The sequence below is a fragment of the Athene noctua genome, chromosome 17 (assembly GCF_965140245.1).
Source record: "Athene noctua chromosome 17, bAthNoc1.hap1.1, whole genome shotgun sequence".
In the NCBI taxonomy this organism is placed as follows: domain Eukaryota; kingdom Metazoa; phylum Chordata; class Aves; order Strigiformes; family Strigidae; genus Athene; species Athene noctua.
In genome coordinates, this window is record NC_134053.1 from 13414393 (window position 1) to 13434915 (window position 20523).

A 20523-nucleotide genomic window follows, 5' to 3' on the forward strand; every position below is an offset into this window, starting at 1 on the left:
TTTGTTTATAGGCAGGACCTTTTCCTCATGACTGAAATGAGACCTTCATTTGGAAAAATTGTCAGCTACCCAGAGATGGGTGTGACTTTTGTTGCAGGATAACGATATGCAGGTTGAAGTTTGGTCCCCAGAGGAGACACTGCTAACCTGCGACCCCTTCAGAAATTCATTTTGGCCAACACTTGACAAGCAGTCAGTTACAGACCGCTGCTGGGAGCCGAGCATTTGAGATCGGTTTCAGTTTGGACTGCCACGTGCTGTATTTCCCATCATCACAAAGTTCAAGCCCTGTGTTTCATTTAAGAGACAAAATGCCTTTGAGGTCTGCAAGGCACAAAAGGAGCAAGCACTTCTATAAACCTGGGCAGGCAGCTGCTGGTTCCACGCTAAAGGAGGAGACATCTATTCCGCTTCCCAGACAGCAAAGGTTTGCAGCACCTACGGTCACACCATGCTTCAGAGGAACACACTGACCGGTACAAGAGCCATAATCGAGGCTGAGTGAGGCAAGGAAAAATCCACAAGCCAAAACATAACCCTCAGTTTCCAACTTCATAACCTCAGTGTTAGCAGACTGTAGAGATGACCCCACAGTGACAGGCGGGGATCGCTTTGGTAGGTGGTATGAGATCAGTCCACACTCAAGGGTTACTGTCCGGTCATGTGCACAACTACAGCCAGACATGCAAGCAGTACTGAAGAATTTGCTTAACTTTTCTTTTAGTGGATCCAAGTTTTCAAGTATCCCATGCAAGAGGAGCCCTGTTAAGGCAAAATCCCATAAAGCTGTGCAACTCCCTACCTTAAAATCCAGAACAAAGACACAGCCCATCTAGCCAGTGCTTGTCTTAAGCAAACTCTTCCCTGACCAGCCACCCAGAAAGCGAGCACAGACAATGCAACAGGCATAACCACTCGTCACCACAGCCCGCTGGGTTCAAAGCTGGCAGGCAGAAGGCAAACGAAGCCCACTCAGCACAGTACTCAGCCAGGCATCCTTGAAGATCCTGGCCGTTATTGCAGATAAAACATGTCGTGTGCAGGTTTAATCATCACGGGGCACTGGTTCCTTTCAACTTGCATCCCACTCTCTTCTGTGATCCTGAAGGAGTTGCCTTCTCTATCTCAAGATCTCAAGAGAAGGCCGCATCTCCACAAATCCCACAATTGAGCTTAACCTTCTAGACTGAACCCCCGGGGTATTTTTGGTTGCTGCTTTCAGCCATTTCAAACAGGCACACTTCTCGAAATATTAAGGAATTCGCCAACAAGAACACAAATGCTCAGCCAGATGAATGCTAAAGCAATGCCACACCTGAGCCCTCAGCAACCAGCCGAGGGAAGGAATTGAACAGCAACATCTAGAGTACCTGCTTTGTCTTTCTTCTTGGATATTGTGCAGCTCTTCACAGCTCCCACTTTGGAGAATGTCTGCAAGGAATTTGGACACGTGATTCAGTTCCCTTTGTCACAGGCTTGCAACTCAACTTGAGTGACAATGTGACCCTCTTGCAGATCCAGGAGCTCACAGGCCCACCTCCCCCTAGCACCCACCTGACAAGCAGTCAGAGCAGCTGTGTCTTTTCTTACAAAATTATTTCTGTACAAATACACACACACACAGACTTTTAAAGAAATCAATACACACATTCCCCCAAATCCTCCACCACTATAGAAACAGTGCAGAGATCTGGGATGGCTCTGGAGGAACACTGTGGGTTACAAGATGCCCTCAGCCAGGCAGGGACTTAGGGGTGGGTGACTCCTGTGATGCCCCTAGCACACAGCACTTTCCAGAGACATGCAGGCGGGGCTGAAGGGTAACAGGAGCTGCAAACCGTCTATTCAACTCCCTTGTAAATCTGCAGTCAGAAGGCAGGAAAAGACGACAGGACAAGTCCCAGTCCTCCTCTGAGCATTGACATTTGTCTGCAGACCCAGCTGGAGCAGGGTCTCTACATTGTACAGTCCCAAGGTAGAGGAGCTACCAGGACGGACTGACATCACACCAGTATGCTTGGGCCATGAGATGTGGCATTTCACATGGCTACAAAAAGTGGGAGAGACGAGAACTCCCAGTTGCTTTTCTCTATTTTGCTATCGACATCCCATACAGCTTTAGAAATGCTACAATGTCTCCCAAGTGCTTTGCTGAAGTAAAGCAGCACAGACAGCTCAACCTTGGTAGAAGATTAGATGAAAAGCACATTTTGGCGAAACCATCATTTATTTATTTATTGCCTTAACACACAAAGCAGCATCACAGCTGCAAAAGTGCTTGTCCCAAGGAGAAGCATTACAGGAAGCATGGGAAATGAAGACTCTTAAAAGATTTCCTACTGCCTCCACCTGTCCCAAGGTGGAATTAAACCCCAACAAAACAGTTTCAGATACATTTGTCTTAATTGACGCCAGAACCCCCAAAGGGGAGATTCCCAGTCCAATCCAGTGCTCCCTCATCTCCAATTAGGTCATACTGGCTGCAGTGTAACTCCTCTAACCACCTTATCCTCAGCACAACAGGTGGAGAGCAGCTTGCCCCTTGCCTTCTGCAGCAGCGTAGAGCCCTTTCTTCTAGCCCATGCTGGGCGTGGGGGCTTTACTCCCTCAGGCATCTCAGTCTGGTCCTCAACCACACACTCTCCTGATCCATCTGAGCAGACCATGCTAAGCAAAACCCAGTCCCCTCTCCTCGCTTATGTCTCACCTCCTTCAGTGTGTCTTCTGTGGTAGCAAAGTTCAGGTTTTTGATGAACAAGGTACACCCAGGAATGCTTTCTTCTTCCTCCTCCTCCTCCTCCTCTTCTTCCTCCTCTTCTTCCTGTGTTGCTGTTTCCTCCGAGCCCTTTACAGCTTCACCTGAAACAAAAAGAATAAACCCAAGTTTGTAAGATTAACAAAGCCAAACTTGCGGGGAGCTTCCCACTACCCCAGTTAATGGTTACTACTCCAGCAGGAACAGGCCACTTCTCTATTGGCTCTTTGTGGGTAGACAGAGACAGTGAAGCAAGCTCACCACACAGTATATGAACATGTCCCCATGAAAACTTGGGTATAGAAACTCCAAAAACCTGCTTCCCCAGCACTCAGACACCCTCACACCAAACCCAGCCAGACACCTGCTGAAGTAGGCAAGCGGCCCCAAACTTAAGCATCCTTCTACGTTGCTCTGAAACCTCATCTCTTGCCAATATGTATCCACAGGATGTGAAATGAAAACTTCCCCACCAGCATATGAAGTAATATGGTCTCTTAAACCCAAACACATACTGAAAGGCAACAAAGAACTGCACCCAGCAGAGGCTGTGGTCTTAAAGGGCTTCACTATAGCATTAACACTTCCAGAGTTTATACTCCATGACTCATGAACCTCACTCGGGTCAACCACAACACGTGCTATATGGCACAAATCCTGCTTTGGGATTCTATAGACAAACCTGTAAAAAGAAAACCAAATAATCAAGCTGCAATTCAGCAGCTGGTGCAACAGCTTCCTCTGGGGCATGCAAGCCCCATGGTGGAGCTGCGAGGGCCTGCCCACAGCTGGGAAGTTAACAGAAGCCTGGGTACTGTAGAGTTGATCAATGGGCAAATCTGCTGGTATTTGCAGTTGGGTCTTTTCAAGGAGGGAGGCTTTGGCAACAGCATTTTCACATTCTCCATCCATATATCGATCCACTCATTTCCCTCTCTTCCCAACTTCTAAAATGGCTTAATAATTTTTACTGTACTTAATGTGACCAAGAAGCCTCAAAGCTACTGAACTTTCACATGTGCAGGAAGGTGGGGAGAGATCTGTTGGATCCTGCACTGAAGTGGGGGCTGCAGTGGAACTAGGCCCTTATTAGACATCAGTGAACACACACAAGCATGCACTCTCTCTTTCTCTCATATCCATTTACTCATCAACTCCTTTCCTTACTAGACCACTTGTCTTTTTGAGCAGCTTAATCCCCTACAGCACAGCTAAGGCTGCACCCAGAAGGGGCAAACTACTCCTCTCCCTTTGCATTAACATCCCCCACAGTAATTCTTCTAGGCTTATTTCTCTCACTCCACAGGAGGAGCACCTGCATTGGGCCAGGTTCTCCATCCCAAGAGCTATCTTTCCCCACACAGCTCCACCTGGCTGCCCTCCCTGGCCCCAGCATGATGGAGACCAAGCCTTTTAGGTCAGGTCCCTCCTCACTCCAGCCAGCAGGGTATTTGTCAACAAGGCACCGAAAAAACCCATCGCCTTTGAAGGAGGTTTTCTGGGGAAAGATAAGGGAAAAGATTCAGCAATACAGGGGCAGGATGAAGAGATGCCTCCATCTGTGGATGGCACAACACGACACGGCCACAAGTGCCCTTTGTGAGTGAGGCGTTCACTGGGCATCCCCTCCCTTCCCTCTCCCAGATCCAGAGGCTGGCAGCAAGGACCATTATCAGCCCCAAGCAGCCTTCCAGGAGCTCCTGCACTTAAAGCCCTTTATCTCCAAGTAAGGGTCTCAGTTACAGGGAGATGCAAGTGGTCCCCCACCTTCCCCTGGCTCCAGCCTTCCCCTGTGACCCAGGCGCAGCATGGCAGCCCAGGAAGAGGCTTTCGTCAGTTTTTCTTCTCCCTCCCAAAATCTGAGAGTCCTGAAATAGCTTCTAGCAAAAAAACCCTTCATAAGGCCATGCTCCTCCAGCCTCTTCTTTTTCTTTTTTAAAAGTATCTTGAAATGTTTTAAATATACAAGCAAGATTTTATTTTTATACCCCCTCGGATGGGGAGAAAGAGGGTATACTCAGGGAGGGAAGATACGTCCTTACAGTGGGAAATCACCCAAAGCAGACAGTGGGACTTGGCACAAGAGCAGAGAAATATGTACAGGGACACACAGCCTGTCAGTGGCAAGTCAGCGTCTCCATCCACTGCTGCCCAGAGGTCCTGTTGTTGCAGCTTGCTTGGCTGCTCAGGGCCAGGGACTGTGTCCGTGCACAGACGCTCAGAGGATGAGGTCCAGATGAGAGAGAACAGCTCTTGCTCTCCTGACAGCTGCTGCCAAAACCAGACTGGACCAAAAATCTCTTCCCAGAGCTCATGTTAGCCCAGCTCAAACTGGACCTGAGCACTACGAGCAGCACCTCTCTGCCCACATCTCATCGTGGAGGCGAGCAGGGCAGGGAGGAGCACAGCACTTGTGTGACATGATCAACTAAACCAGCACAGAGTGGGTGACAATAAGGGCCATGCAGACGACTTCGTGAGGCTGGTTCCATCCCCAAAGGGTCAGAAATATCAGCACTGCTTCTTTACACAGAAAGGAGTGGCGAAACAACCAGAGATACCTCTGTCCCAAAGTCAAAGTTCTTACCAGGCACAAGCCTCTCTTTGCCCTCCTCTTCTGGAGCCTCAGGGCTTTTTTTCTGAGCGGCTGGGCCGAAGAAGACACCCATTGGAGCCCATTCCAGATACAATGGCACAGAATGGAACTGTAAAGAGAACACAGGAGACAAACAAAGAGTGGAGGTCAAGGCCTGAAGAAAACGCTCTGCTCTCAGATTTATTTTCCTCTCACTCTGTAATGGAAAACAGTAGTGGAAAAGCTGAGCAACTTTTTCAGCTGGCTAAACATTCTTTCACTGAAGGAGAGTCCAGCCTCACACAGGACACAGTCTACCATGTGCTGTTCTCCTGTACTGAAAAACGTAAAAGAAACCCCCTCCAGGCCACCGAGGCTTTTCTAGATATGTCACAGCCCCCTCCTCCAGTCTTACTCTGCAGGTTGACAGCCACTGCCACACAAGGATGCACCAGGAATCTCCCTAAATCCAAGGGACAGAGAGTAACAACAGTGGCTCTGGGATAACTCACTTCCCCCAAGTCCTCCACCCCTCACATTTGTAGCAAGTACTCCTTTCTGCAGCTTCACAACTAGCCAAGATCCACACTCTCCAGGCAGCTGCCTACCCCTCGCCACGCTCACCCTGGAGTACGCCAGCTTGGTGAATGCTTGCTTGGCCTCAGTTGGCTCCAGGAACTCCACAATGGCCGTGATGCCTCCTTTTGGCAGCAGCACCCGGCCCAGGCTGCCGTGTTTGCCGAAGACATCCTCCAGCTCCACTACGCTCGTGCTGGCTGGGAGGTTCTTCACCAGTATCACTGTTTTACTCCGCTCACCAGCAGCCTGCCACATTTGGTGGGGGAAGAAAAGGGACATGGAACTTAAAAAAAAGCAAAACCCAGTATCTTACTAACTGAAGATGTCAGATCCAACACACTATGCTCTCACTCCACATCACCACTCCCCAGGATCCAAGAGGGCCAACAGACATTTAGAAAACACTTCCTGTAAGATCCATGCCCCGGTACAACCTCCCTGTTCCAAAAATGCTCGTGTATGGAGGTTTCAGCTCCAGATCCACCCTGGTGGGGACACAGGACTCCTCCTCTGCTTCCACCAAGCTGACTGTCACACTATAAGCCGTCATACTGTGATCAACCATCCTGAGAACGGCTGCATTTTCAAACAGAGAGAACATTTCCTAATTCATATAAGGGTTCAATCCTGCAAGATGCTAAGGATGTAATTATTAATGTCAAAGAGATCTGAGGGCACTAGGACTAAGCCATCATACAGAAGAGGTAGGCCCACACTGCTGCCTCCAGCTGGGCATCTCACCTGACTGAAGGAATCCAGGCTGACTCCATTTTCGATGAGGAACTGGCGAATTTCCTGGACCAGCTCTGTTTCTCCCAGAGCGACTCTCACTGCCACACTGTCTTTACTCTCCTGCAGGCAAGAATGTCAGTCACTGGTTGTTCCTGCTACTCTAAGAAGCAGATGCAAGGGGAATCTGGCAGAGAGATTGAAGGTAAAATGCTCCAGCTCCTGTGAAGCTGCTGGAAGCTTTGCTGCTGGGAGTCAGAATGCTGCCCAAGACAAAATGAAGTTTCCAGAAAGGATCTGAGCTTTAGGATGTAAATTCCCATCAACTTCTAGTTATGCAGAAATGCAAAATTCAGCCACAGAAAAGCAGAGTGAGAAGGAGGGCTGGGAGTTTCACTTTGTCTTCCAATGACAAAGGGATTGTTAGGCTCAGATCCCACAGATCTCTCAGCCTGCATGGTGCTTGTTGATGCACAGAGGCTTTTGCTGCACAAAAGGACCAGGAAGACCCTGGGCATGAGACAACAGATAGGAAAGTGATCTCCCACCTCAGCTGATCAATAACCTAACTCACATGATCCAGCACTTGGCTTTTGGAAGCGTTGTACTTCTGAGCAATGGCATCAGCCACAGCGTTTGTCCCCACAAACAATGTATTCCAGTTGTGAGAGCTGGAAACAGAAAGAAGAGCCAAGTTCAGAGGCACACGGTCCCTTCACCCACTGGTGTCTCACTATTCAATGGTTCTGAAAAAAACCAGCTTTGAATGTCACCATTAGCAGCCAGCGTAAAGTTAGAAGGAAAGAAGGGTGGAACATCCCTAGAGAAGGGACAGGACGAAGGAAACATGACTGGAGAGTGAACAGAAAGACAGCAGTGCAGGCAGCTCAGCTCTACTTCCCTAGAGGTCACTGGTCACGGTTCTGTGGTTACAGCTCGAAGTTCAGATGTTGGCTCAGAGGAACAGATGTTTTTTCAGCTGGTTTCCTAAAAGCACAAAGCCCATGCAAGCAAGGTTGCATTCCTTTCCCTTCAAGTTAGAAAGTAGCAGCCACTTCTTGCAAATTAACTTGTCACATGGAAAGATAAAGTTCCTACAAGTTTTATAAATCCATGTGTACAAGTAGAGGAGAAAGACTCAACTTATCTGAAACTACTACCCTAAAGAATTACAGCATCAGACTAACTTTTATTAGACACCAGAGAAATAAACTCAAACACAAAGCCATTAAAAACCTCATTTCTCTCAATTTCTGCTGCTCACCAAACTACTAGAGCTACTTGGACAGAAAAATCAAGTAGGTAAGAGATAAAGGAAATGGAATTGCACAGCAAATGCTTTATTGACTGTGGTAATCTATACAGTCCCTGCAAAGACCCCACATGCATTCCTGCCACTTAGGAATTTGGCAAGTTGTGGTGTCTTGCCCCACTACAAGACACCTCTGTACCTGGCACTGTTGGCTTTGTCCTTGGCCTCTTTCTGCTTTTTGTAGGAGGAAGATTCTTCTGCATCTACATCTTCAATTTTTTCCTTTTTGATTGTGGATGGTAAAAGATGCATCATTCTACCCTAGAAGAAAGGAAGAAGTGGTCCAGCAGCTCTGCAGTAACCCAGAAAAGTTCATGAACTAAGCAGAGTGGAGGAAATTTTCTGGCACCTTTCCTAGTCAATCAGCCTAGAAGACATTACTGCAAGTCAGTGTTGCCACACAATGTGAGAGACTGAGACTCAGATCTCCTTCTCCACCTCTAGCTCAGATTTTGGTACCTGCAAGGCTGTTCAAACCAGGCTACTCTTCCAAAAGCAACTGTGTTGCCATACAGGAAGGGTGGAGGGACTCAACCTTTTCAGCAAATCACAGGTGCAAACACTTGGCCATGTTACTAACAAACATTCCCACCAGCTGCAGTCCAACAGCACAAGAAAACCATCAGTCACTGTACCTGGAACACTTGCCCATCCATTTCTGCATAGGCCTTCACTGCGTGCTCAGGAATCATATAGGTGACAAAAGCAAATCCTTTGGGTTTCTTGGTCAGTCTGTCTATAGGGAAATGGATGTCCGAGAGGGGTCCTGCAAAAGGCAAGGTTTTACCGTGACAGATGTCCTTGCACAGCCATCACACACTCTGAACTGGCACCTCCTGGCCAAAGCCAGGAGGAGGGGAGCCAGGGAGGGCAGAGCGGCTCTGGGTATCACAGAGGGTGTGTGGTGAGGCACCAGCCTGGGTGAGGACCTGCTGGCTGAAGACCGACAAGGAGGGCCCAGCAAAAGCACCCCAAGTCCAGTTGTGCACCATGTGGCAGCTCACAGGACTTTGACACGTGACACAAACCAGGCAAGCTCTGAACAGCTGCATTTACCTTCCATCGGGAACAAAAACTTCCACAACCTAACTCTCTCCCCCCTAAGGACACTCTAATGCCAAGACAACCTTAAATTTGTTTAATTTTGAGCCAGAAAAGGAAATCTTCAAGCTTCCAGCTGACATTTCAAACATGAACGTGAATTTGGGGCGTATCTCAGAGATTCACCTCTTAACCTACAGTATCTAGAAATCTCCTGGGTGATTGGTATTTCATGCAGCAGGTGCTTTTGGTTATATTCTCCTTCTCCCCATCCCACTAGGACTCAGAGGCTAGACTGACTGGCAAGAGCTTTTACCGTTGCACCAGAGATGAGACGAGAGGGCTGAGGGCAAACGCACACAGCAGTATGTGCTGCGAGCAAAGCAGCACAGAGCCAGCACCAGTTGCCAAGCCGAGCAGCCACATGCTACCACACCAGACAAAAAAGATGACAGGAGTCAGTCCGTATTCAAGAGGTGTGGGACACAGAGCTTTGTCCATCCACACCCAGCATGAAAACCTCTGTGTGCACAAAGGAAAGATGTAGCTCTGCAAGTCCCAGTCCAACAGCAAATACATACCGTACTTGGAAAAGATCTTCTCCAAGTCCTCCTCAGTGCTAGTGAAGGGAAGATTCCTGACAAAGAGTCTCCCAGATTCAGACAAGTCCTCCTCTTCTTCATCATCCCTCTTCCTTCTTTGCCATGTCTGGTTATCAGGTTTTGCTGTAACAGTTTCTTTGGAGGTATTCGTGCATCGGAATACCTCAATGCATCGTCCACCTAATCCACAAACACACACAGAGGCACATTAGATGCTTCCCAAGGCCATGGGCAATCAATATCAACATGCAAAGAGCCTGGACTTACAACAGTAACACAAGCAATTACAATTCCACAAGCTTTGAGCAGAACTCTGCCCAATTTATTACAAAACCCAAAAAGGGTGGATGGGGCCTGCAAGAGATCAGTCTTCATAGAAACGAGGATAACATTTGCTAGACAACTTACAGTCTCTCTCTCTCTTTCAGAGAGCTCCAGCCTTTCTGCCTGTGCCAACCTAGTCCACAGGCTTCCAAGTAGGTAATTCCCATTCTGCATAGAAATTTTGCAGATATAATTTTAGTAGTTACACTAAGGGCCAAGCTGAGAACAGGTTTCAAACACAAGCTTACAGAATCATTTGTACGCATCCCTGCATTATCCCAATCAGATTTTAACAATGTCATTTTTACACCGAAAGCATGACAAAAAAAAGATACACTTCAAGCACATGACAAAAAAATGAGGGCCAAAAAGCAACATGCACAGCTCTGTCACTTGCCAATTCTATCCTGCTCCTGACACAGCACCTGGCTTATCCCGCGTCAGCTGAGCAGAAGAAACCACCCCCACCATCTGCCTGGGAAAAACTAAAATAACAGGAGACAGTTCCGCAGTGGACACTTCAGCAGCTGAGCACCCTGCCATCAACATCAGCCACAACAAGAAGGAACAAACAGCCCTTACCTATGTATTCTTTTTTTCGCTTCAAGGCCCTTTGCACTTCTGCTTCACTCTTCAAGTCAACAAAGATATAACCTTGGAGGAAGGAAAGGTTCAACTGAGCATCATGTGGGGAACATGCAACCACTAATTGGCTAATTAAGGGTGAATTGGGCTTTCTTTAATATAGATTCCTATAGATAAAGCATTCAGTTCCCATTAAAGTTACAACCCAGCCTGAAAATGGCCATGTCACACTGGAAGGCTGCCTTTTAAAAGCTTATTCTCTACATACAAACCCAAGAAGCCAAACTTAACAGCTGAAGTAGGCTTTCACAGGTGTCTCCAAAAGCAAATAAAAGGTTTATCTGCTGTTAGGCTATGAAAGAAAACCAGCATATAGCAAAGTTCCTTGCCAGCTCTGCGGACCTGCTCCACACTCTTTGATGGGGACCTCCAGCAGCCACAGCCTGTCAGACCTACCTTAGCTAAAGACCGCTCTGCAGCTGATACACACAGGTCAGCAGAGTCCCTGGGTGCCACTGCAGCTATCCCAGAGGAAGAGGCCTTTCCTTGGCATGGTTTGGGATGTTTAGGAAAGTTCTGGAGGCAGATCAAAGAAAAGGCTCCTGTTGCTACTCCTAAAGGAGCCCAGCCAACATTACTCTGCCCATGGCATCATCCTATGGACAGCAACTAGGGCAGGTGAGCTGCAAAGTCACAGAAAGGTCTGTAAGAATCGGGACACAGGCCAGCAATTTGGGATTGCAGGTGAAAAGAGCAGAGGTGTGATTGAGAGGTCCTCTAACTCACAGATCCAACCCCCCCTTCCACATATTGACATTACCTGTACTTTTCCCCTGGGCATTTTTTCTTATCCGGATTGCCACTGGCTTCAGAGGCAAGAAGAATTCACGAATCTTTTGCTGCAGGAAGAATGATAATTTTTTTAATAAGTTCTCATATACAGGAAGCAGCAGGTTTCACATTTAGGTTTTTTATATACACTATAAAAAACACCACATGCAACACACAACATCTGTGCACAAAGCCAGTTCAAAAGTTTCCCTGACTGCCATACAACCCTCAAAACATCTACATAAGTGAAGATAGAAGCCTCTGCAAAGATCACACCAAGTTACAGATTGAAAACACCCTTGAGCCTCCATTCCCAGGCTCTGTAACAAAGCTTACCTCAGTGACATTCAAGGGGACACCACGAAGTTCCACTGTGTACGGTTTGCTGGCTTCTGCCATGCTGCCTTTGTTCTGGACAGAAGGATTGGGGGAAAAAAAAGAAAAGAGGCTGAGTGAAAAACAGTGAAAGTCAGAGCATAACAAGCAGGTCTTGTCCAACAAGCTGGGAGGCTGAAGAGTGGGAAAGAATATCAAGTGATTCTCACAACTGCATCAGCCCAGGCAGGAGGTGCCAGATGAGGGTGAAAGGTTTGGCTGGGGTAGTCAAACCCAGTCACTAAAAACTGAGTTCTGCAGAACAGTGTTTCCTGCAGAGACTGACACAGGAAAAACAGAAAAGCTGAAAAGGGCACTAGCAGCACTTGTTTGGAAGCCCCATCTTCAGGAATTCAATTGGCACTGAGGAGATCCAGCAAACTTTTTTAATGGCTCCTGCCCAGTGAGCCAAGAAAGCTGGTACCCTGGGGGTCCCACAGACATGAAGTTTTCAGCTCATTCCTGGAGTGACTGACAAGACACATATTATCCCATGAAGCTCCTGCTTTAGATAAGATAAAAGTCTAATTTAGCTATACCTCCAGTGTGGATCCTTTTTTCTTCTTCTCCGCTGGTGTCTCTTGCTGTGTTTGCTGGGCTTTTGGCTTCCCCCCTTTATCTGTGTGGGTGCTGATGGTTTTTGCAGTGCCTGAATCTTCCTCATTCTCACTTTCCTCTTCCACCTCCTCACTATCCGTTTCTTCCTCTGTACTGGATGAGGAAGAAGAATCCTTCACCACTTTAGATTTCAGATAATCCATATCCGAGAGGTCTTTGCTGGTAGCTGCCTTCTTCCCTCCTTTCTTTGCTGTCAGAGAGATCAGAGAAGTTTTGCATACAGATGCTGCTGCTCTCCCCCAAGCCAGGTAAAAACTGACAACTGACACAATCATGAGAATCACCTTCCTCTCCTCTACCCTTTCCATGGGAAGGAAAGGCTTGAGAATACCTGAGCAATCTTATCTCAGCACTTCCAGACTGACAGTCTGGACCACTGTTTTTCAGAGCAACAGTTTACACGTAAAACAAATAAGAAAGGAGCTTGAGGAACTCCATGGCAAAGTATTTTGTTGCAATTTTAACTAAATAAGCAGACTCCAGGAAAGGTTTTCACAATCATCCTGTTTAGTTTTGCAGGCTAAAGGACAGAGGAAGCTGTTTCTCCAAAACACCCCTCCCATTTTAGTTACCCAAAGAGAGATGAGGAGCAGCAGGGAAACTGACATTCATTCCAACAAAACAGCATAAGAAAACACCATGAGGGAGGAGAAAAGCTCCAAAACCACATTAATCACTGGCACAGGGACACTGGATTCTAAGAAGACATACAGATTGAAGCCAGATTTCTCAGTCTTCTAAGTTAACACACTACTCCACTTCCTTTCAGGAGCCTAGATACTGAACTCTGCCCCTTCCCATCAACTCTGATAGGGCCCAAGGACACACCAACGTTTCCACAAGTATGCATCAAAGGCAGACCACACAAGTTCACAGACATCAGCTGCGGGTTACTAAATAAGCAGGAATGACAACCAGCTTGGAAATCCTGGAGATGAAAGCAGCTGCAGGCTAGGAAAGCATTTAAGGGAAAGATGCAGATGTTTGCCCTGTTACTCTTCCCTAGACATTGACTTAAGGACCCAGGGGAAAGCACAAATGCCATCCCCTTCATGTCAGAAATTGCATTTCCCACATTTCCCCAAACCTGGGAAAACAACTATACATCCACAGCACACAGAATGAGCCTCATGCGTGAGAAATCACCTTCCCAATCACACTGACTCCATTTGGAGGCAGGACTCCATCAGCAGAGCTGCTCTCATGTTCACCGAGACAAAGACAAGCAAAGGGTAACGGTACCTTTAGTTTCCTTCTCATCTTCAGAGGGTTCATTCCTGTCCTCCTCCTCCTCCTCACTCAGCGCCCCAGACTCATCTGAATCAAAGTTGAGATAATCATCTGCTGTCTTTGATTTTCCCTTCTTTGGTTCCTCTGCCAAAGTGTCATTAGCCCAGGTGGCCACCTGAGACCGCTTCTGGTGAACCATCAAGAACTCCTGGAATGTTTTATCTTCTTCCAGCTGTTGAAAAAGAAACCAAGCAGACAAGCTGTGAAGACACACACAGGAGAGCTAGTAGCAAGTTTGAATTCAAAGATATCATCTCACTTCCAGCAATGTAAAAAAAATCCATTAAAAGGGAGTCCATTTTGCACTGACAAGGTGAGCACTTAAATTGACTAAAGTCTTTTCAAAACCTCTCAGCCCTGCTCTTTCTGTTTTGTATTTGATATTTAGAAAGCAATTTGCAGAAAAAAAAAAAATCATTAAAAAAGGAAAAAACCAGAGAAGTTAAACGTGACAAAACTTGCATGTGGTTAAAAACAGAACTGTTGAAACAGAATGCAGTGCGTGGTCACATAGGAGTAGCTGACAAATGTTAGGGTTGTTAAAACCATTACAGAATCATCAAATGGTTTGGGCTGAAAGGCACCTTAAAGACCACCTAGTTCCACCTCCCTGCCCTGGGCAGGGACACCTTCCACTAGACCAGGTTGTCCAAAGCAACCTGGCCTGGAACACTGCCAGGGAGGGGGCAGCCACAGCTGCTCTGGGCACCCTGTGCCAGTGTCTCATCACTCTCACAGTAAGGAATTTCTTCCTTATATCTAATTTAAATCTCCCCTCTTTCAGTTTAAAACCGTTATCCCTTGTCCTATCCCTGCACCCCTGATCAAGAGTCCCTCCCCAGCTTTTCCGTAGCCCCTTTAAGTACTGGAAGGCCACTATAAGGTCTCCCCGGAGCCTGCTCTTTTCCAGGCTCAACACCCCCAGTCTCTCAGCCTGTCCTCAAAGGAGAGGGGCTCCAGCCCTGCGATCATTTTCATGGCCTCCTCTGGACCTGCTCAAGCAGGCCCATGTCCTCCTTACATAAGGAGCCCCAGAGCTGGACACAGCACTGCAAGGGGGGTCTCATGAGAGCAGAGTAGAGGGGGAGAATCCCCTCCCTCAATCTGCTGCCCACACTCCTCTTGATGCAGCCCAGGACACGGTTGGCTTTCTGGGCTGCGAGCGCACGTTGCTGGCTCACAGGCAGTTTTCTATCCACCAATACCCCCAAGCCCTTCTCCGCAGGGCTGCTCTCACTCCACTCCTCGCCCAGCCTGGATTTGTGCTTGGGATTGCCCCGACCCATGGGCAGGACCCTGCACTTGGCCTTGCTGAACTTCATGAGGTTCACATGGGCCCAATGGTTTGTTACAGTACAATCATACTGCCATGGAGTTAGTTAAATCATACACCTTGCCTGAATTAACATGGAAAGCAGTATGGAAAAGAGCTATTCAGCCTTGCTCTTAATACAAGCTAGCAAGAACATAGGGATTGCAATTCAGCCTCAACTCACCTCCTTTAAGTTTTCTGTTGGATCTTTCTTCTTTTTACCCTACAGAAAAACCAAACAAACAAACAAAAACCAGCACATTTTTAGAAAGGCTTGTTAGAAGCACAGCCAAAATAATTTCTCAGGTAACCCTATGGTACAGGGAAGACAGATCCTAAGGCGGAAAATACCAGAACCAGGACTCCAACATGCGTTGTCACAGCTACTCTGTCCCCCTCTCCACACACCAGACTACCCTTCTCTCTGCCAAGTCACTGAAATACATCAGAGGCTCAAGGAAACAAACAAGACTCACTTTCTTTGTGCCCGTAGGAGCTGCACTTGCCACAGGTTTCTTGGTCTGTTTTTCTGAGGCAGGGGCAGTCTGGGAGTGTTTACTCCATGCTTTGGGTTTTGAAGGGTCACCAAAAGACTTGCATAATTCAACCTGAAAAGAATCAATCAGATCTTTAATTAAACATATATTCAGCAGTCTGGTTCTGTAACTGCTGGATAAACCACACTCAAGAATGTTTCTATAACCCTGATGGGATGGAAGATGTGTGTGCAGAAGAACACACAACTCCATACAGATGTTCATTTTAGAAGCAGAGCTGCTACATGTTCATTCAACATGGGGAACAGTTTGTTGTGCTTATTTAAGTACAGACAAATAAGCTGTCCTGTTTATCATGAGTCATCCTTGTCTGGAACAGCAAGATGAATGACTTCATATGAAACAGCTCAAAACCTGACACTGTTGTTCCAACCAGCACTGAAATCACTGCTAGGGCCTGGAGACAGCCCATCTGTATAATCTTTGCTGGTTTGCTGCAGAAGAATTAATATTTAGGCTTTCTTGGCCCCTAGCTGTTCACCCCTAAGACCACCAAAACCTCCAATGACAATCTTGCTTGAGACTCAGAAGAAGATATTTTTAAAGATCAACTCACTGTGACTCTGGAAGTGTCTATGAAACTTCTGTTGAAATGGTTCAGTGCTGTTTGAGCTTCATCTTCAGACTTGTAGCCAATGAAGCCAAATTTCCGGAACTTGCCATCCTTGGTGAACTTCAAGCAACAGTCGGTCAGTGTGCCAAAGGCGGCAAACAGCTTCCGAAAGCGATCTTCCTTCATCTGGGAAACGAGGAAGGGCAACAGGAAGGCAAATCAGCAATGTAATACAATTAGAGAGACACTTCACAGACAAGACCAAAACAGAATTTTTTCTATCAAAGGGTTTCCAAAGTGCTGTAGGAACCACACTGTATTGTTGGCAACACTATAAAACCCCCACACATCAGCCACCAAACCCCTTAACGTCCCCCACAAATCCAGTACATGTACAGGTCTCTGTGTGCAAGACCCCTGCAGGTAAAGGGCGCACCCAGCTCTCAGGGAGCAGAGGCCCCGCAGCACTGACTTGCCACAATCAAGCCCCCAGTTCAACCACAGGCACGGTGGGACTCCACGGGGGACCTGGATGGCAGCAGAGCAGCACGGTGCGCACCTGCACCCAGCTCCCCGACAGTGAGGGGAGGACAGCGGCCACGAACAGCTCTGCTCCCCGACCCTGAAGGGCTACCAGCTGCCCTTCCCTGGGGGGCCGCCCCAGCCCATGCCCCACAGTCCGCCTCCTCCCACCCAGGGCATCTCCCTGACCTCTCCTGCGGCACTCCCTGCCCGAGGGCCCCCACCATCATACCCCCAAGGCCCACTTCCCCCTTTGGAACCCCTGCTCTCGCACAAGACACCCTCCTCCCCCCACCCCGAACAGAGGCCCCTCTCTCCCATGGAATCTCCCCGCTCGCCCCCGTCCTCACCGCCCCGAGGCCTCTCCCTGCCCAGGAGCCCGCGTCCCCGCGGGGTGTCCCCTCAGACCCGTCCCCAGGCCCGGAAGGCCGCCTCCGCCCCGCAGACACCGCAGACGCGCGGCGGGCTCACCCCATTGGGGAGGTTCTTCACGATAAGCCGCGACATGGCGGCGACAGAAACCGGACAGCGACCAAAACCGGGCGCCACAGCACAAGACCCCGCGGCGCTCAGCACCGCACACGCCGGCCCGCGGGCGCCGCCATCTTCCCGCCCAGTCACGTGGGCGAGGGGCTGCAGCGCGCAGGCGCGGGAGGCGGGGCCCGGAGGCGGGGCCTTAGCCGCGGGGGGGGACGCGGGAGCCGGCCCCGTGCGGGGAGAGCCGGCAGCGCCTCCCCGGGGGTCGCCCCGTGGCCCCGGCAGCCCCTTCCCGGCCGCTGTCAGAACCCCTCGGTGCTGCCGTCCCCTCCCCGCCGCCCACCCCGGGTTGCTCCGCGGCTGCAGCCCCCGGCCCGGCCGCGCTGCTCCGCGGGGCCGGAGGAGGGAGCTCCGCGCCCGCCGCTGCCCGCTCCCGGCGGCGGCTCCGAGCTGAGCAGCCCCGAGCCGGGCACGGCGGCGGCCACGGGAGCAGAACTCCCGCGGGGAGTGTCGGGGGTATCGCGGGGGGAAGCCGCAGCGAGCCCCGCCGCCCCGCTCTCCCTCCTGAAACCCACGCGGCAGGAGCAAGGAGGAAAGGGTAACGGGACAGAGCAAGCCCGTCCTCTTCCCGAGGGACAGACAAATACCGGCACAGCCAGGGCATGTTGTGTTGCAGAAACTCCCACGGGTAAGAGAGGCCAAAAATCATGGAAGAAAAACCCCTTGAGGGTCATTAAACACTGAGGGTCCTCTCCTACCTGAGTATCCATTGCTGGAGGGGTGAGCATATTTTGGGTAAGCAGGACTATTCTTCAAGCATCCCCTCTTGCTCACAGCCCTTCAGACCAGCTCTGCCTGTCTTGCACAAGGGACAGTGAGCTGTCCCTGAAATCTGGCCAGATTACACCTTTATTCCCAGAGGAAGATGCTCAGGACAGCTTGCGGCTTCAGCACAGTCCTCGCTAGTTTTTCACCCCAGTTTGGCCCCACACCTGATTTACTCCAGGGGTGGAGGCTGCCTCTGCCCAGCCCAAGCCACCCTGGCACAGACATCTTCCACCCCCCAAACAGCATGGCCAGGGGCCCCATCTCCTGACACCCCTCTGTAGTTGATCCAGCTGGCCGTGCCCCTCCCAAAGGCTTAAAGCAGCAGGGACGGGTGGCAACAGGCTATTTGGGGGAGTCAGTCCTCAATCCAGTTGCACCGCTGCTATATCCCCATGTCCTTGTGGGACTGGGATGTAGGCTTATTAACTGGAGAGCCCAGCCTACACTCTCCCGTCCAAGTAAGCAGCAAGGGAAACACTTGCATTTTCCAGGGAAAGAGAACTGAGGGCAGACTCAGTGCACAGGAAACAAGAGAAGGTGGGATGCTGCCGGGATTGCTGTCTGGTGCCCTGCTCCGAGGCAAAATGCACAGCACAAACCCCTCTCACCCCACAGCCCTGACTGGGGGTACCCAGGAGGAGATGCTCCTGCTCCCGTTCACCTGGCCCTTCAAAGGGGTCTCTGTGAGGTGTCACAGTACCAGGGACCCAGCTCCCTCCCCCCCTTGCCCTCTGCTCCTGCCTTGTCCTTGGCCAGGCTGTCAGGCCTGTCACTTGGGATGAAGGCTGGCACTGACAGGGCTAGACTCACACCATCACTAACACATCCAGACCTTGCCCTTGTCGCCCCCCTCCTCTCCCTTCCCATCTCCTCCTCACCTGCTGCTCGCAACCGGCAGCAGTGCCCAGCTCCTGCCCACACTGGCCAGGCAGCACTGTCCTTGCCTGGCCCTGCCTCCTAACCAGGCACTGCTAAGACAGAGGTGTACCCCAGCCGTCCTGGTGGGTCCTCACCTCCAGCCACAAATTCACCTGGGACAGCAATTTCCATCCTACTAGCCTCTCCTGCAACTGGGGTTGATTTTCCCTAGGTGAGAGTTTGGCCCCAGCACTCAGCTGCTGAGGCTGTGTCCTCTGAGGGATTCTGGGATCAGAAAGAGCCAGCTCTCCACTGAAGCTTGGGAAAGAGATGCTTAACTGAGCCAGGCTCTGGGCCACGTACATAATCTGATTCTTGATTCCAGTAAAGAAGCCTCAGGGTTCATGTGGGGATATGGCTTTTGCAAAGTCCACAGAGATGGTCAGCTTTGTTAATCTCACTTCTTTGAAAACATATTTTAGCCCTCTCCAGATGCAAAGATTTAATACAGAAGCACAAGCTTTACAAATACTGACTTTAGATTTTATTTCCTTTGTGGTTTCTGCTCCCCAGGGTGAGTCAAGATTATAAGTTTACAAATATGAGGCAGGAACAACATCCTTTTTCTGAAAAAACGGAGATTTTGGGGGCATCAGTGAGATAAGAGTGCTGCACTGTGGAAAGTCCTTCCCCAAGACAGGGTTGTCTCTGATCAGAGATCCCAGCCCTGGACAGACAAGAGGGAAACTGAGGCCCTGTTATGAGAAGGCTCAAAGGAGGTTTTGGAAAGCAGCGCCCAGTGCTTGAATATCTATCGTGAAGATCATTCTTAACCCTTCTGCTGCTGGCACACAGCATGGGTAGGGGATAGACTGGGTACTGTACAGCCAGCTTGGATGGTTCACTGGGTGCGGGTCAAACAGCCTGTGCTCCAAAGCAGAGACTGGGGAAGAGACTGAATAAATTGCTTATTGTTTTTCTTTTCCCTGTGGAAACTATTGTCCTTGATGATGCCAGTGTGAGATACTCCTGTCCATGTGCCACCAACTGTCCCCTCAGCGGTGCTGGACCGGCTCCTGGTCAGGTGTCCCCAGCAGTGGATGGAATGAATGCAGACAGCCACGCTGGGAGCTGGGTGGGGAAGTGAAAGGAAAAGCAACTGTGCCCAGGTTTTGTTTCTTAAACTTAGAGCAACGAGAGGCAAAGGGTAACTGGGAGGTGACGTGCCTGGCAAAGGTGACACAACATCAACCCACAGCCAGGGTGCTGTCCAGAGAGAACACCATTTCTGCCCTCCTGTTCCTCCAGTTAAATCCATGTTGGGGTGTCAGATGGGCTGGTTGACAGGGTCTGGGCGATGACCGTCCCTTCACCTCACTCCTCCAAATCCCCCCCCGCCTGGACCCAGCTCTGTCACCCCCACCACTGAGAGGCAGAGGAAAACGTGGGCCCTCCGCGAGCTCCATCCAGTCGACCTGTCACAACGCGTTAGGTGGCTGGCTCATCGGCCAGCCGGACAGGGGGTTGCACAGCGCCAAAGAGCAGGGGTCACCTTGCTGTAAAATGGTATTATGGGCTGCCTGCAGCCAAGCAGCTGAACTTTGGAAAACAGGGTTAGGGCAAGGGACTGCGGTGTCAGGGGCATCTCTCAGTGGGAATAGGCAGGTGTGGGTGGAGGGGCAAAGGGTCCCTGATATTGTGCTCCAGGAGGTGACTACACTAGGGGTAAAGTGCTGTTGAGAAGGAGAGAAAGAAAGAAGCTGCTGCAGATCCTTTCTATTCCTAGGTATGATAAGAGAG

The 20523-nt window shown here is 49.7% G+C and overlaps 1 protein-coding gene across 2 annotated transcripts in view; it reads right to left on the reverse strand.

Annotated features, from left to right (window-relative positions):
- The window catches only part of RBM19 (RNA binding motif protein 19), a 71850-nt gene extending 54684 nt beyond the window's left edge, over positions 1–17166 (reverse strand). The window contains exons 1-18 of one of the 2 annotated variants that reach the window (XM_074920979.1): positions 17032–17166; positions 16042–16224; positions 15405–15536; positions 15113–15151; positions 13569–13788; positions 12248–12516; positions 11670–11744; positions 11323–11401; positions 10500–10571; positions 9573–9773; positions 8586–8716; positions 8090–8211; positions 7213–7309; positions 6651–6761; positions 5955–6155; positions 5343–5460; positions 2708–2859; positions 1371–1431 (exon numbers count right to left, since the gene is read on the reverse strand). In XM_074920979.1, the coding sequence (XP_074777080.1) occupies positions 1371–1431; positions 2708–2859; positions 5343–5460; positions 5955–6155; positions 6651–6761; positions 7213–7309; positions 8090–8211; positions 8586–8716; positions 9573–9773; positions 10500–10571; positions 11323–11401; positions 11670–11744; positions 12248–12516; positions 13569–13788; positions 15113–15151; positions 15405–15536; positions 16042–16224; positions 17032–17067 (2299 nt within the window). In that variant the 5' untranslated portion in view covers positions 17068–17166. The remainder of the gene's footprint in view (positions 1–1370; positions 1432–2707; positions 2860–5342; positions 5461–5954; positions 6156–6650; positions 6762–7212; positions 7310–8089; positions 8212–8585; positions 8717–9572; positions 9774–10499; positions 10572–11322; positions 11402–11669; positions 11745–12247; positions 12517–13568; positions 13789–15112; positions 15152–15404; positions 15537–16041; positions 16225–17031) is intronic. The other variant, XM_074920980.1, reaches the window with a different exon arrangement.
- Between the last annotated feature and the right edge of the window lie 3357 nt (positions 17167–20523).